The following is a 16,887-nucleotide window of genomic DNA, read 5'->3' as shown; positions in this document are numbered from 1 at the left end:
AGTGAGGTTCATAACATTTAAGGAACGTTTTTCATAGGTCACTAGCAAAAGTATAATTGGGTTTCAAAATCCTTATATAATTTAAAAGTCTTATCATTGAAAATAACCCAGATTCTAAACTAGGGCAAATAGTCACTGAAACAAACATTAACAAAAGATGATTAAGTATATTGCTTAAAAAATCACATAGATGGCAGAAGAGTGAATAAAACCTCAATTATATAGCACTATTACAACTATCCAACTTAGAATTCAGATGACCATTTCCCTCAAATCATACATCTTTTGAACAGAAATTCATCATATCACAACAGAAGGCTTATTAAAACTTAACCCTTATAAATTAACTGTGTTTTATAAACTGGTAACAACTTTGTACTTACCCATGTGATGAAGAACTCTTGGATCCATCATTTTGGCCATTTGTTGATTCAGTTTTGCCATCTGTGACTGGCTCACATTCTTAGACATGTCACCACCTGAATAAAAAAAAAGGTTTTGCGTCAATGTAGAATATAATATAATCAAGGTATAGAAAGTTTAATGAACTGAGTAAAATTTGTTAGAAATCACTCCTAACTTTATCACCCTAACACATTATTTCTATTTGTACATATTCCCTTCTCATCTTTATCTCAATTACTTACATATTTTTGAGAAAGAACAAGTGAAATTCTGTATTAAGGGATATTTAAGGGATTTTTTAAGGGCTATGATTTTTGTTAATAAAAAATTGTATCCAATGATTATTAATAGTAAGCTATAACAATTGTTTAATAGTCCCTATGGGAGAATGCTGAACAAAAACCTGACTTTATAGATAAGGGTTCACAGGGAAAGTACCTGGATTGCTTGTAGATTAATATGAAAGAATAAGACAGAGAACATGAAGATTTGCAAATATCTAAGAAGCTATTAAAAATAATGAAAGGCGGATCCCTGGGTGGCGCAGTGGTTTGGCGCTTGCCTTTGGCCCAGGGCGCGATCCTGGAGACCCGGGATCGAATCCCACGTCAGGCTCCCGGTGCATGGAGCCTGTTTCTCCCTCTGCCTATGTCTCTGCCTCTCTCTGTGTCTCTCTGTGACTATCATAAATAAAAAAAAAAAAAAAAAAAAAAAATAATGAAAGGCTTCAGAGAATGGAAAGACAAATAATGCAACTCCGTTTACCAATGAATTTCCACACACTCAACTGAAACTCCACAGTAAAAAAGGAAGCCAATAAAAGAGATGCACTCTGAGGCAGAACAGGTAAGAGCATCCTTTAGAGAAAAGCTGCTGTGGTCTTAAGAGACAGGAAGCAAAATAGATCATCAATGCAACAACAAGTAGAGTTGCTTCAGGCAAAATTATTTCAAAGGACCATTAATTCTGGTATTTCCTCAGAAATTCTCATTATGAAAATGAACATTAAGGCTGGCTAATCTGAATAAATTACATGAATGAATAGATTACATGAATTAAGAAATATTAATGAAAGATGTTTTTTATAAAACATGATAAAATAAAAAAAATTTCACAATTTTTTTTTAAATTTCATGATTAATACATCTGTGTAAGGTGTGAATTCTCTGCCCACTGACAAATTATTTCTGAGGAATTAAAACGTCTAAAAAATATTAAGAACTTGGTGTGACAAGAATGTATGTCACATCCACTCCCCATTTCATCTTGATTGTGCCTTTATTGAGTAATCAATGCTATCAATGCTTAGATAAACAGGTCCACAGTAGTTCAATCAAGAATAGTCAGCTTTCTCTCCCTAAAATAAATAGGGATTCCTGGGTGGCTCAGTGGTTTAGCACCTGCCTTTGGCCCAGAGCGTGATCCTGGAGTCCCACATCAGGCTCCCTGCATGGAGCCTGCTTTCTCCCTCTGCCTGTGTCTCTGCCTCTCTGTGTGTCTTTCATGAATAAATAAATAAAATCTTAAAAAAATAAAATAAAATAAATAATCTTAAAAGAAAAAAGAAAAAGCTTTAAAAAGGGAGTGCCTGCGTAGCCCAGTTGATTAAATGTCCAACTTAGTTTCAGCTCAGATCATGATCTTAAGGTCATGAGAATGAGCCCTGCATTGGGTTTCACGTTCAATGTGTAGTCCGCTTCAGACTCTCCTCTCTCCCTACCCCTCCCACTTGTGCTCTCTTTCTCTCTCTAAAATAAATAAATCTTAAAAAAAAATCAAACAGGGGATGCCTTGGTGGCTCAGCGGTTGAGCAGCTGCCTTTGGTTCAAGGCATGATCCTGGAGTCCTGGGATCAAGTCCCACATCAGGCTTCCTGCATGGAGCCTGCTTCTCCCTCTGTCTGTGTCTCTGCCTGTCACTCTCTCTCTGTGTCTCTCATGAATAAATAAATAAAATCCTTAAAAACAAAAAACAAAACACAAACAGGGTTATTTGGGAAAGATGTTAAACATATTTAATAATCACTATCTGAAAAAAAATCACTATCTGAAATAGCATGTGATGTGAGAAATTATGACCCATCTTAAACATGTTTTCTAATTTTTCTTCCTGTCACAAAAAATAGCAATATAACAAGCAAAAAAAAAAATAAATAAAGCATCAAAGAAAAAAGATGATTTAAAAAATTATATAAATACTCATCCTTTTTAGAAAGCTATTCAATAGTATTGCTTCATCTTTGGAGATTAATCAATGTGTTTGAAATAATAAATTCACTTCAATAGTGTTTGTAATACAGAAAAAAATATTTGTGAGGGCTTAGACAATTGACTAACTCTGGAAAAGTAAATTTATCTTTTTACCTTATGCAATACACAGCAAAATAAATTTCAGATGGGATAAAAATTTAAAAACCTAAAAAATAAAACCAAAACAAGTAGAAAATGTAGGTGACTACTGTGATTATCAAGATGGGGAAGGCTTTTATGAGCATAAGAAAATAAAAAAAAAAAGATAAATAGGCTTGCCTACATTAAAAATGAAAGCTTCCATTCACTAAAAACTGTAAATAAAAGGCAAATGAAAACTGGGTAAAATATTTGTAAACATAAACCAAGGATAAAAGATTTTATTTATTTATTCATGAGGGACAGAGAGAGAGAGAGAGAGAGAGGCAGAGATGCAGGCAGAGGGAGAAACAGGCCCCATGCAGGGAGCCCAACGCAGGACTCAATCCGGGACTCCAGGATCAGGCCCTGGGCGGAAGGAGGCAGGTGCTAAACCACTGATCCACCCAGGGATCCCAAGCTAAGGATTTTAAAGAGTGATTACAAAGCAACGGGAGAAAAAAAGACAAATGAAAAGGATCCTAAGAGATGATTCACAAAGGAAATCCAAACTAATAAATGTATGAAGAGATGTTAAACTTGAGTAGTAATCTAAAAACTGAATCATTAAACTGAAATTATTAAATTGAAAATATTAAATAATTAAATTATTATAAAATTCATTCAGCATCAACTATGTATCTGATCAAAACAGACAAAATCCCCGGCTAACCAGAAGCAGATGAATCAGCCTAAATATCCACTGCACCAAACAAAGATATAATCATAACTGGAACAGTATTCAGTGCTTAAAATTTAAATCTTGAAGAATATTTGACAATATGGAATAATAGTCATGATGTTTCAGAAGAAAGCAGTAGTTATATTAAAGCACTAGTTATAGTCCTATTTTGCTATAGGACTGATAGGATTCCCTGGGGAGAAAAGGTAATGGGTGTTTTAAGTTTTTTTCTTATACTTTCTTATTCTCTCTAAATTTTCTTTACTATGTATTACATCTTCATAAAGATAAAGTCATTGTTTATCTTTAATAAATATTAGTGTTTATTACCTTGAATCTGAAAACATAAATCAGATCATATTCAAGAAGTACATGAATATAACATGAAATTCGGCAATGTGTTTTCCAGTACTGGCAGTACTACTTGGCTTTAATTTTAGTTTCTCAATTTCTTTCTTTACTTTCGCTATGTTAAATAATGATGAGTCTAATACTTTTCTTACCTTTGAAAAGTCCTTTGATACCTCCCATCTTTTTTACCATCTGTGCAAATTTGGTATATTGTGTCAAAAGTTCTTGAACATCTCTTGTTGACACACCTGATCCTCTTGCTACTCTCTGGATTCTTCCTGGTTGCTTACTAAAAACCTTGGCACCATCAGTACTGTCAAGTTCTGCAGACAAGGATTAATTACTTTCATTTACACACAATTAATATTATCAAAAGTTATGTACAAATTTATCTTATACACACAAAAATAAAATTACCGCCAGATTTAACAAATGTTATCATCTGCCATGTTTGCATCTGATTTTTAATAATTAAACATGAAATATATTCAAAAGAACATCTATAATATTTATAAACTATAAAAACAATAAAATAAATACACATGTACTCACCCCACAGTTTAAGTAAAATAGGACATTCTGAAAACTTTTGAAGCCTATGTGTACCTTTTCCATATCTCATTTCCAACTGCTCCTCAGAGCATATACTAGAAGCATAAGGTATATTCAAAAAAGAAAAGTGCTCACTTTAGCTCTAAATAACTATTAACATTTAAATCATAAATTTAGGCATCTAAGCAACTGAAGTAGGTAGGTTCTATCATCAACCGAATAATGGTAATATTTTCTATATAATTTCGACTAGTATTTTAATCTTTTCTGTGAGATAAAGAATGAGTTAATTCCCTCCAGTGTTTTTATAACTCTTAGAATACAAGGTGCATTTCTTCTGGCATTAGCTACATACAATCTCAGACAGAATACAATGGACTTTAATTAAAATTCCTAATACATCTGCATTCTCTCTACAAGATCCCCCATTAAATAGTCAGCTACCCTCAGTCCAGATGTCACACTATCTAAAATATAGTAATCATGCCATTCTATCATACCTGTAATTATGGAAAATCTTTTCCATATTAAAATAAAATAAATTTGCCTGGCACTTCTTATTTGCATACATGTCTCCTTGCCAGGCACAAAGAAAAAAGCTTTCAAATATCTGAGAGCTACCAAGTCTCTGGTGAATCTCCTCTAGGTTACAAATATCCAACTCCTTTGACTATTCCTCTTAGAACTCCATTTTTTTTTAAGATTTTATTTTTATCTATTTGACAGAGGAAGCGAGCACCAGCAGGGGTAGCAGCAAAAGGAGAGGGAGAAGGAGACTCCCAGCTGAGTAGGGAGCCCAATTCCAGGCTCAACACGGAACTCCGGGATCATGACATGAGCCTAAGGCACAGGCATAACTGACTGAGCCACCCAAGAATATATTAATAGAATAAAAAATAGGGGCACCTGGGTGGCTCAGTTAAACTTCTACCTTTTGCTCAAGTCATGACCCCAGGGTTCTGGGATCAAGCCTTGGGCAGTCTGCTTCTCCCTTTCCCACTCTCCCTGCTTGTGCTCTCTCTCTGTGAAATAAAATCTTAAAAAAAATAAATAACCCAATTACATGCTGTTGATATAAAATTCACTTCAAATATAATGATATAGACAGGTTAAAAGTAAAAAGATGCAAACAACTGATTAAAAGCTATATTAATATTAGACAAAATAGATGAAAGACAAAAGACATTATGTACATAAGGACAAAAAAGTCAATTCACCAAGAAGACCTCACAATCCTAAATGGGTTCTGTACCCAACAAAAGAGCTTACCTGATGCAATATTAGATAACTAAGAGGATAAAAGTTAGGCACTTAAATACCTTCATCTCCATAATCAATAGAACCACTAGACAGAAAATCAGCAAGGATATAAATCTAGCCTGACCCCAGTCTCTAGTCTGGGTGACTAAGCAGATAGATATTGCTGAGATAGATGGAAGTGTCACTCACCAAGGGAGAAAAACTACATTTTGGATCAGAAAACTTTCAAACAGGGCAGCCCTGGTGGCTCAGTGGTTTAGCACCACCTTCAGTCCAGGATGTGATCCTGGAGACCCGGGATCAAGTCACACATCAGGCTCCTTGCATGGAGCCTACTTCTCCCTCTACCTCTCTGTGTGTGTCTCTCATGAATAAATAAATAAAATATTTTTTTTAAAAAAAGAAAACTTTCAAACAGGTAAATGGTCTGTCCACCATTTAGTAAGCATCTAGAGAGGAGGTGGTCCGAAGTGTAGACTCTTGAGTCAGAATGCCTGAGTTTGATGCCCAGTCTCTCCACTCTGTAACTAGCATCCTTGGGCAAATTACTCAACTTTCCTGTATCTGTTTCCTAATCTGCAAAAGCTAAATAATAATGGATTTTAACCCAGAACTGTCCCTTGAGAGTTACTATGATGATTAGATGAGTTAATATATGTAAAGTGCTCAGGACAATACCAGGACAGGGTAAATACTCCAGATATGGCTGCAATTATTAATTCTACTTACAAAACCTTTTGTGGTATTGAAGATACAGAGATGAGAAAGACACAATCTTATTTGGGTGACTATGAAAGCCTAAAGCTCAGGAAAGAGGTAGAGACAAGAAAAATAATCGGTCAAGCAGCAGAGAAAGCACAGATGCGGATGAATTATTCAAAGAAAATGAGCAGAATGAGAAGAAACATTGGCTGAGGTCAGAACCTGTAGTATATATATTCATTTTAGGGACAGGCTAAAAAAGTGACTGAGTTAACAAGAAAGGTACGGTAAAAGTGGAGAAAGATGATACTAATAGAAGCCAAGCAAAAAGGTGATCAACAAATGTCAGTGTTGTAAAGGTCAAGAAAAAGACTGAAAAGGATCCACTGGAGCAGCCCAATAGGTTATTGGAAATCTTTGTATATTCTATTTCTGCATAGTGGTAGGGACAGAAGTCAGATTTCAGTAGTTTGAGAAAAATACAAACTGTTCTTCCAAGAAGTTTAATTAAACAAAGAGTAAAGAAGCATGAGGGAGAAGTATGAGCCCAGAAAATGTGAACTTAAGAATGTTTATATGCTGAAAGGGAATAAAAGTCAGGAGGTAAGAAAAGACTGGAGACAGGAAAGGATTTTATTAAGGGAGATCTAAGGTCCTTGAAAAAGCTTGAAGAGTGGTTCATGACTGTCACAGTCTTATAACTAAGTTAGCCAAAGGTTGAGGGAATTCTATGCCAAAAGCCTGTGTTTCTTTGTAAAGTCAGAGGTCAAGTGGTAGAATTGAAAGCCTAAGGGGGGCGGGAGGGGGTGATAAAGGTTCGGAATACGTGCTGGGTTGAATCAGAAAGTGTTTAAAAACTGGAAAAAAAGATAAAAGGGTCATGGAACTAGACATGTTAATGGCCTGGAAGTACAGGAGGAGGTAGTGATAATACAGGATTACAGAGAGCAGTATAATTCTAATAAGACTGAAACCTTGAGGAGCACCAGGATGGCTCAGTCAGTTAAGTGTCCAACTCTTGATTTCAGCTCAGGGAGCCTCACATTGGGCTCCATGCTGAGCGTGGGGCCTGCCTAAGACTCTCTCTGTCTCTTCTCTGCTCACCCCTCCCCCACTCGTGCGTGTTCTCTCTCCCTCTTAAAAAAAAAATACTGAAGCCTCGAGAGTTTCAGTACAAAATAAGTTTGTAAGCATTGCTTAAACTATTTCTTACAGATTCCCAAATCATGTTAACATATGAGAGCTCTGAGGAGACATATATAATAAACTTACTAGTTTTTTTAACCCACAATTCCCCCCAAATTTATTTGACTACAAAACATTCCTTTCAAGCTATATCTATCATCATCTGAAGAAAGAGAGTTTTTTCCACGGAACTCATTTGGAGAAACACTGTACTCCGCATTTCTCTATATGAAGTCAATCCAATAACCAGAACTCTGAGTTCAAAACAGCTACAAATCTACCTAATCTTTCAGTCTACATTTTTTCCAATCTTGTCCACAAGAACACAGTGAAACTATCCACTTGCAAATATTCAGAACATTGCCCTCTAAATCAAGTAATCTGCCATCTTACCTTGATCATTCATACTATCCATTATCGTCATTAACTTTTTTAGCCTTGCCATTGACTCTTGTTCATTTCCTTTGCTCATAAAATCTGTACCAAAACCAGGGATCATACCCTAAAACAAATATATTTAAACATAAAATTAACAACAGCTTGTGATTAAATTGTTCAGAATGTTCACATTTAACTACTAGCTTTAATTTTGACACTAAATTTTTAAAATATTTTTTTACCCAAATAGCAAAAATAATGAAAGTAAAGGCATCTATTCTTAAACATTTTAATGAAAAACAAAAGAAGGTAGAAAAAAAAAAACTTTTTTGGATAACTAACCAAGATCTGACTGAAGGGGCCCATCTTCATGATATTTTGAAATTGTTCATACATGTCTCGCAACGTAAACTGACCTGAAATACAACATAAATGGTTCAGGTATGTTAGAGAATGTACATTTCCATTCAATAAAATTAATCTTTTCCTTAGTCATGGATTCATCTTGAAGCATACTTGCAAAATATCTAATCAATAAATATTCCTGAGCAGTTACTATGGGCAAGATCATATGGTAAATGCAGTCGAGAATTTACAGATACACAGACAGATTCTATCCTAGAAAAGCTTACACTCTATCAGAGAAAATGGACAAAAGTAAATATACAAAAAACGTGAAAACAAGGCAGACAAACTCTACCCTACTAGGGTGACTAAAATGAAAAAGGCTTACAACACCAAAAGTTCAAGAAGATATGGAGCAAGCAGAACTCTCATAGATCGCTGGTAAAAATGTAAAATGGCAAAAACACTTTAGATTATTTGGCATTTTCTAAACAACATGGCTGTCCATGAAGAGGAAAATGATAGACTATGGATGAAATACTACTCAGCAATAAAAGAACAAGCTACAGGTACATAGAACTAAATGGATGAATGTCAAAAAAATTATGCTGTCAAAGAAACCAGGTGTAGGGAAAAAGGGACATAGTAGGATTCCTACAATATGATGTACTTACTAGGAAGGAGAATGAGCAAACTTTCTAGTTAATGGAAATATTTCCTGATGGATATGTGTTTCTGTGCATTTGTTAAAATTGTTGGAACAATATCCTTAGGAACCACGCATTTCATTATATGTAAATTAACTTAACTTCAATTAACCAACAACAACAATCCAGAGTATTTTCTATTTATGGCCTAAAGATATAACTGGAAAAGGCATTTGGTTTTAGTCATCCTGAATTTAAGTGGCAGTACAATATTTTTTTAAAGCTTTTATTTATTTATTCATGAATGACACACAGAGAGAGAGAGAGAAAGAGGCAGAGACACAGGCGGAAAGAGAAGCAGGCTCCATGCAGGGAGCCTGACGCGGGACTCGATCCCAGGACTCCAGGATCATGCCCTGGGCAGAAGGCAGTGCTAAACTGCTGAGCCACCCGGGCTGCCCGGCAGTACAATATTTTAAAGGAAATGTTATAGCAGGCAGGTAGATATGTAAAAGTAAACAGTGGTAGAAAAAGTTAAGGCTGAAATACATATTTGGCTATTACACAAGAGTGACCATTGAAGCCATGATAGTATAGGAAATACACTGTCATGGAACCCACATGAAAAGTTCAAAAACAAAAGAAAGTAACAAATATTGGGAACCAAGGGAGAAAAAAAAGGCTGCTACTACTTTTGCCCTTGGTGACCTCAGAAATGAGTAGAATGCTAAGAGCAGAAGCAAAATGCATGCATAAGGAGAGATCTAACAGTTAAAAAGTAGACTGACTAGGGATATATTACCCAGTTTAATTTCGTGGCAGAAGCAGTGGTAGAGCTGTTCAAGTATAAAGAAAGGTGGGGAAAAGCACCCGGCAACAAGGGATAGATTCATTCATTAAACAGATATTTATTAAAAATCTACTAAGTGCCTGAAACTATGCTAGGTACTATAAACATAAAATATAAGGAACACAGCTATGAACTTACCTTTGCCTTCAAACAGGGAAGACATATATCTAATAATTATAATGAATAATACAAAAATTACAGGGTGCAATGGAAACATATAGCAGAGTTCTAACTCAGTCCAGGGATCAGGTAAAATGCCCCTAAAGAAGGAGAGACTGAAGTATGAGTAAGAGTTAGCCTCTATGGCTGGGGAGAGGGGCGTGGAAGTATGAAGAGAGAACACCTGTTTAACAGGCAAAGGCACAGAGGTGACATATATTTCAGAACCTGAGAGAAATTCAGCATGACTGGCACATGGAAGGTTAAAGAAAAGAGCATCAAAAATGATATGGAAGATGGGCAGCCCAGGTGGCCCAGCGGTTTAGTGCCACCTTCAGCCCAGGGTGTGATCCTGGAGACCCTGGATTGAGTCCCAGATCGAGTCCCAGATCAGTCCCAGTCCCAGACCCTGAATCGGGCTCCCTGCATGGAGCTTCTCCCTCTGCCTGTGTCTCTGCCTCTGTGTGTGTGTGTATCTCTCATGGATAAATAAATAAAAGTCTTGGAAGATGTGAGCTAGTTGGTAGAGTCGTGGGTTTTTTTAAAAAAACTTTAAGTAATCTCTACACCCAAGGTGGGGCTCGAACTTACAACTCTGACATCAAGAATGGCATGCTTCTCTGACTGAGTCAGCCAGGTACCCCAATAATAGTCATTTGACAAGATTCTAAGAGCAATGGAGCCACTGAAAGATTTTTAAAAAGGCAGTAATGTGATTAGACTTGCATTTTCCAAAGATCATTTTGGCTGCAGTATAAAAAATAGATCCAAGGGGAAGAATCCAACAGGAAGATCTGTTAAAATGAGACTTAGAATAAACAACCTAATAAAGAGATAAACTTGCATAATTGCAGGAGCTGGAAGAAAAGGGAATGGAATGAAGATATTTAGGAGGCAGAACTACTAGGACAAGCTGACAGATGGGAAAAGGAATGGGCAGAGCAAGAAAGAAATAAGAGTCCATGGCAACACCCAAGATTCTGCCTCTGGCAATGACAAATGACATTAGCATTCATTGATGATAACAATGAGGTGAGACTTTAGGATGGGAAGATACAGATACGCTGAATCTGAAATGTCTGTGAACATCTAAGTATGGTCTAGTAAACAAACAGGTATCAACCTGAAGCTCCAGAGAAAGAAGATGGCCTAGCATTGGTCCCTGAAGAATACCAACATTTAAGAGAGGGATAAAGGCATAGGTAACTGACAAGATAAGTGAGAATGCGCAGAGGCAGGATAGTATGTAACCATGGAAACTAAGAGTAAGATCATTTGGAGAAAAAAAGAAATGGTCAATAATAATATACGATGAATGCTTCTGATTTTATATATATCAGTTGACTTAATCTTCACAAGTTTATAAGGAAGATACTTAGCATTACCTACTTTTTACAGATAAGGAAATTAAGGTTCAGTAATTTGAAAAAGTTATACAGCTAAAAATAGATCAAATATAAATTCAAATATGACAAATTTAAGAATTTGAGCTCTTAATCACAACATATATTCTCTATAGGAGTGGTCTTAAATGTGGAGTGAAAAAAATGTGTGCTTAATCTCATTCTTCTACATTTTTTTATATTTAGTGTATATATTATATATATATATACACACACACTCATAATTTGTAAATAAACAGATTAGAGTGTTCCAACTTACATTTAACCTGTTCTACCTCAAGAAATTCAATGAAAATCTCAATTTTAACCTTCAGGCAATTTGATTACAAGAAAGAAAATAAAAACACTCAATTCTACAATTGTTTACAGATTATCTGAGATTTAAAATTATTTGCATATAAATCATGTAGAAAATAAACATCTGACGAATTGAACTTTAATAATAGATTTGTCATTTCAAACAAATTAACAGTAGCTTTATCAAAAAGAAATTACGAGAAGACATCAGAGAGCAAATGCTTTTTGCTTCTCATATACCATGTTTTAACTTCTCTATAAGTGCTTCATTGTCATCCAACTTCAACTCATTGACTTTATCTATCAGTCCTTCGATGTCACCCATACCTATAAGACCCCAAAAAAAGAAAAATTAACAACAGTATATACTGCTTTACATTATATAAAATACATGCACATAGATAATACCCCTGTGAGACAGGTCAGATATTCCTACTATATTTTAGAGGTGAGAAAACTGAACCTCAAGAACTTAAAGCAGGAACTCCAGCTCCAGGTTTTATTCCAAACTCCATGCTCTCGAGCTCTATTACCTGATACAAAAGGTTTTACTGCCATTACCCTTGCTATTACCAAAACCACATATTTTTGTATTGTGCTCTAAAACTTTTCCAAAGAACTTTCCTTCTAATACTTCATCCTCTACCACTCAAACCAAAAGAAGAAGAAAACCATCATCCTGATTTTTTACAGGTGAGGAAGATAAATCATAGAAGGTAATGATTTTCCTAAATTAGGCAACGAGAGAGTAGAATTAAAATCCTAATCTGTCCTAAAGAGCCACGCTATTCCTTAGTGATTTTTTTATATCCCACCACTGTACATACCAAGAAGCTTGCTGATAAAAGGCTGTGTTTTGAAAGGTTCAAAATCATCTATGTGTTCCCCTGTACCAATGAAAATAATTGGACTTTTTGTGGCAGCAACTCTGCAGAGAAAAAGAAAATGATGAAATAATCTAAAAAAGGTAAATTTTTTCCAGCAGATTTCAAAGTAATTAGACAAAGATATACAGTTCAAGTTTCTTTTCACTTGTTAAAACAGAACTATATCAGAAGGACTCCAAAATTCTGTTTTTATTTAAAATTCTTTTATAGACCATATTAGGTATACCACTAGAATTTATCTTTTTTTTTTCAATTTTTTTTTCAATTTGGGTATATACTGGACTGTATTTTATTTCATTTTTTAAAAGGTTTTATTTATTTAATCACAAGAGACACAGAGAGAGAGGCAGAGACATAGGCAGAGGGAGAAGCAGGCTCCCCGAGGGGAGCCCAATGCGAGACTCAATCCCATGACCATGACTGGAGCCAAAGGCAGAGACGCTCAATCACTGAGCCATACAGGTGCCCCTGGACTGTATTTTAAATGATCAATAGAAAGCTATAAATACATACACACACACACACACACACAAGCCCCATATAAGCCCAAGCCTTAGAATAGCATCAGTAATACTTACGCACTGAGTGCACCGCCTCCTTTTGCATGGCCATCAAGTTTTGTCACTATTACCGAAGCTACATCTACTTTATCTTTAAAAGCCTTTGCCTGGGCTTCACAAGCCTGTCCAATGGAGGCATCCATCACATAAACAATGTTATCAGGTTGCTAGAAAATTTAAATAAGAAAGATACATATTTTTACTGCTCTTGAACAAATTTCATGATTAGAAGCTATAGAAAAATATTTATTATAAGTATTCATCAAATCAATAAATATTTATTGAGGAAGTACTATATATTAGACACCATTTAGGTCCTGAGACAAAGAAATAAATAAAATCCTTGTCCTTATGAGACTTATATTCTAGTCAGAAGACACAGATAATAAATGGGCAAGTAAACATTTCAGATGTACAACAATCTGAGGTATGGGAGACTTTTTTTAGATAGGGCGGCCAGGGGAAGCCTCTCTGGAATAACATTTGAGATGAGGCCTGAATAAAGAGGAAAATGTTTGTTATATGTAAAGATCTGAGGAATCACATTCTACGCAAGAGAATACTAAAAGTAAGTATGAGGGGAAAAAGTAGAAAAGTATAAATTAAAACCAAAATGAATAAAACAGAGGTGAGGTTATTTCCCTTAGCTCTGCTCAACCAGGTCAAAATAATGCATGGCTAAAAAGAAATTTATTAGCATTGATTAGCTAAAGAATTACTGCCAACTCCTCAAAGGCAAAACTGAGTTCATGGGCAAAATATGTGCTACAGATTATCTAGAAGCTGCTTCTTTTCCCTAAATTATTTCCATCACCATTTTAAAGAGACACTAAATGATCATTAACATTTTTAAATGCTTCATTTTGAAAATCTTTCAAAATTCAGCTAAAGGAAATGTCCTAATTTGATTTAAATAATTTACAGAAAAGTCAATATGAAAGGTTAATTTTAAAATTATGTTTCTTGTTTTTTATTATATATACAATAAGATGATTAAGTGAGAAAGGAAAATTTTTTAATACTTATTCATGAAAATTTCATATCTAGTATAGAGAAGATTAAGTCCTTACCATACAAATACATATACCCAAAATAGAAAGAAATAAATTACTTGGAATCTATTATACAACCAAAAATAACTTACATAGATCATAAACTCAATAAGGGGTTGTAATTAAATTAGCCAAAGTCCTTACCATGTTGTTAAATTGAAAGTTACTTACTATAGCGTTAGCAACTTGAAGCATTTCTTCAAACAAAGAGTCTTCCTGTTTATGGCGTCCACTTGTATCAACAATAATAATTTCAAAATTTTCATTTTTGAATTTCTCCACTCCTTCAGAGGCAATGATAACAGGATCCATTTCTGTATAGCTATTTAACAAGGACAAATGATTCAACAACAACCACAGAGCAAAACTTCTGAATACTAATAATTTGACAATTGTTAGTATAACTCTATTCTGAAAAAGTCACAATTTCAATTCTGAAGAATAAAATCTAATAAATGTTAAAAATAGCAAACAAAAAAATTTAAAAATAAAGATAGCAAACCACTTCTAGAGCAGCAGAAAGCATTATTTAGTTTTCCAATTACAAAATTCTAAGTGATTCTGCTGCATGTCTTATCTGAATGAGTTATTTCCCTCAAATACTTTTTATATTTTCTTTAATAATTGAAGAATAAATACACATGCTTTCCCATTTAACACCCTTTCATAAGCATTTTATAAAGCCATTAAATATTCTTATAAAACATGACTTTTTAGGCTAAATCATATTCCATCATATGTTATGCTATCATTTATTAAATAAATGCCCTATTGTTGGTCATCTGAAGTATTTCTAATTTCTTGGTATTAAAAATATAGCCAGGGATGCCTGGGTGGTTCAGCAGTTTAGTGCCTAACTTCAGCCCAGGGTGTGATCCCAGACTCCTGGGATTGATTCCCATGTCAGGCTCCCTGCATGAAGCCTGCCTCTCCCTCTGTCTATGTCTCTGCCTCTTCTCTTTCATGAATAAATAAAATCTTAAAAGATAAATAAATAAAAATAAAAAATAAAAATATAGCCAATATAAAGAGTTCATAATGTTGTTTCTTTGAAAATTGTTATGACACAGTCCTACAGCTTGAATTGGATCAAATGATCTGATAATTTAGGCTTCTGGTTTCTTTTTTGTTGATTTTGATGGGAGTTCTCTGGGCTTCCTAGATTTGGATGTCCATTTCCTTCCCAAGATTAGGGAAGTTTTCAACTACTATTTCCTCAAATAAATTTTCTGCCTTTTCCTTCTCCTTTTTCTGAGACTCTTATAATATGAATGTTATTACATTTATTTTAATGGGTAGGCTTTTGGTTCCTAAAAGGAAAACGTCTTCCATAAAAGTTTAATTTCATTCCTAATTCACTACATTTTCACAACTGTCAAAAATCTTTTAAACTTTAAAATCCAGAAACGAGATCACATTGTAATCTGCACTATTTTCAGAAGTGGCAATTTTTTATACAGATCAATACTGTCAAATGAAAAGACAGATGTTAAAAAAAAAGTTTTCTCCTTAAATTAGCAACAATAAAAATCAGGTATGAAGGCATTTAATAAGAATATGTGAGATTTAAATGAAGAAAATTACAATATTTAAGGACATAAATTTTTAAAGCAAAAATAACACAATAGGTTCCTAAACTGAACTATACAATATAGTAAAGTTCTTCACTAAGTTAACTAGTTTCAAAGTAGTTCCAATCAAAATCTTTTGGGAACTTAATAAGGAATTTCAAAATTTAATCTAGGAAAATAAGCAGATGAAAACAGGCAAGAGGATGTTGAAAAAAAAGATTAGCATTACCAGATATTTTTAAATATGCTAAAGATATAATTAAAATTTATAAATGTACAAAGAAATATGATGTAATTCATATTGGAATGAATGGAATGCACACAGTGGAATGCAGTGATGCCATAAAATGGAATTACCTTAAACAGTATATGGTCTATTTCAGAATAAAGATTTCATTGTTTTGTGAATGTGTTAATGAAGTACAATATATTTACACTGAAAAGTTGCACAAATTATAAATGCAATGAATTTTCACAAAGTGTACACATCCAGGTCAAGAAACAACATAACCAGCACCACACTCCCTCCCAAGAGTAACCACTATCTTGTCATAAGATCCTATTTGTAATCAACTCCTTAGTGGTCTACTGATACACACAGTAAGATGTACTATTTTAAGTGTTCATTTTGATGAGAGCTGACAAATTTACATATACCCACTACCACAACAAAGTAAAAAGCACTGTAAGACTCCATTTCAACTTAAAATTATCTGTCTATATCTGTGTGTTCATTTGCACGGACATTGAAATAAAGCACAGGTGGACAGGCTAAAAACTGGTAACTGGGAAGTGAAACCTTTAGTGCTTTCACTTCTTTAAAAGTCTTAAAGGAAAAAAAAAAAAAAAAAAAAAAAAAAAGTCTTAAAGGGCAGCCCTGGTGGCTCAGCGGTTTGGCGCCACCTTCAGCCCAGGACGTGATCCTGGAGACCCGGGATCGAGTCCCACATCCGGCTCCCTGCATGGAGCCTGCTTCTCCCTCTGCCTGTGTCTCTGCCTCTCTCTCTCTCAAGAATAAATAAAATCTTAAAAAAAAAAAAAAAAAAAGAACTGCTTTAAAAATAAATAAATAAAATTAAAAAATTAAAAAATAAAAGTCTTAAATAAAATAGATTTTTTTAAAAATACAGGACAAATGGTTATGTAACAAATAGCTCTGTATATGCCACCCCTAAAATAAATGCTAATATGTAAATTTAACAGCAGAGATGCAG

At 34.5% G+C, this 16,887-nt stretch overlaps 1 protein-coding gene across 3 annotated transcripts in view; it reads right to left on the bottom strand.

Moving 5' to 3' along the window:
- LOC112935337 (signal recognition particle subunit SRP54) overlaps positions 1-16,887 on the bottom strand; it is a 64,688-nt gene that overhangs the window by 26,651 nt on the left and 21,150 nt on the right. For all 3 annotated transcript variants that reach the window (XM_026019035.2, XM_026019036.2, XM_072761417.1), the window contains 8 exons: positions 14,274-14,424; positions 13,069-13,217; positions 12,431-12,531; positions 11,844-11,930; positions 8,245-8,318; positions 7,918-8,026; positions 3,978-4,148; positions 384-479 (listed from right to left, as the gene is read on the bottom strand). In XM_026019035.2, the coding sequence (XP_025874820.1) occupies positions 384-479; positions 3,978-4,148; positions 7,918-8,026; positions 8,245-8,318; positions 11,844-11,930; positions 12,431-12,531; positions 13,069-13,217; positions 14,274-14,424 (938 nt within the window). The remainder of the gene's footprint in view (positions 1-383; positions 480-3,977; positions 4,149-7,917; positions 8,027-8,244; positions 8,319-11,843; positions 11,931-12,430; positions 12,532-13,068; positions 13,218-14,273; positions 14,425-16,887) is intronic.

The sequence above is a fragment of the Vulpes vulpes genome, chromosome 6 (assembly GCF_048418805.1).
Source record: "Vulpes vulpes isolate BD-2025 chromosome 6, VulVul3, whole genome shotgun sequence".
NCBI classification, from domain to species: domain Eukaryota; kingdom Metazoa; phylum Chordata; class Mammalia; order Carnivora; family Canidae; genus Vulpes; species Vulpes vulpes.
Note: the sequence above shows the minus strand (reverse complement) of the source record. Positions and strands in the feature narration are given on the sequence as shown.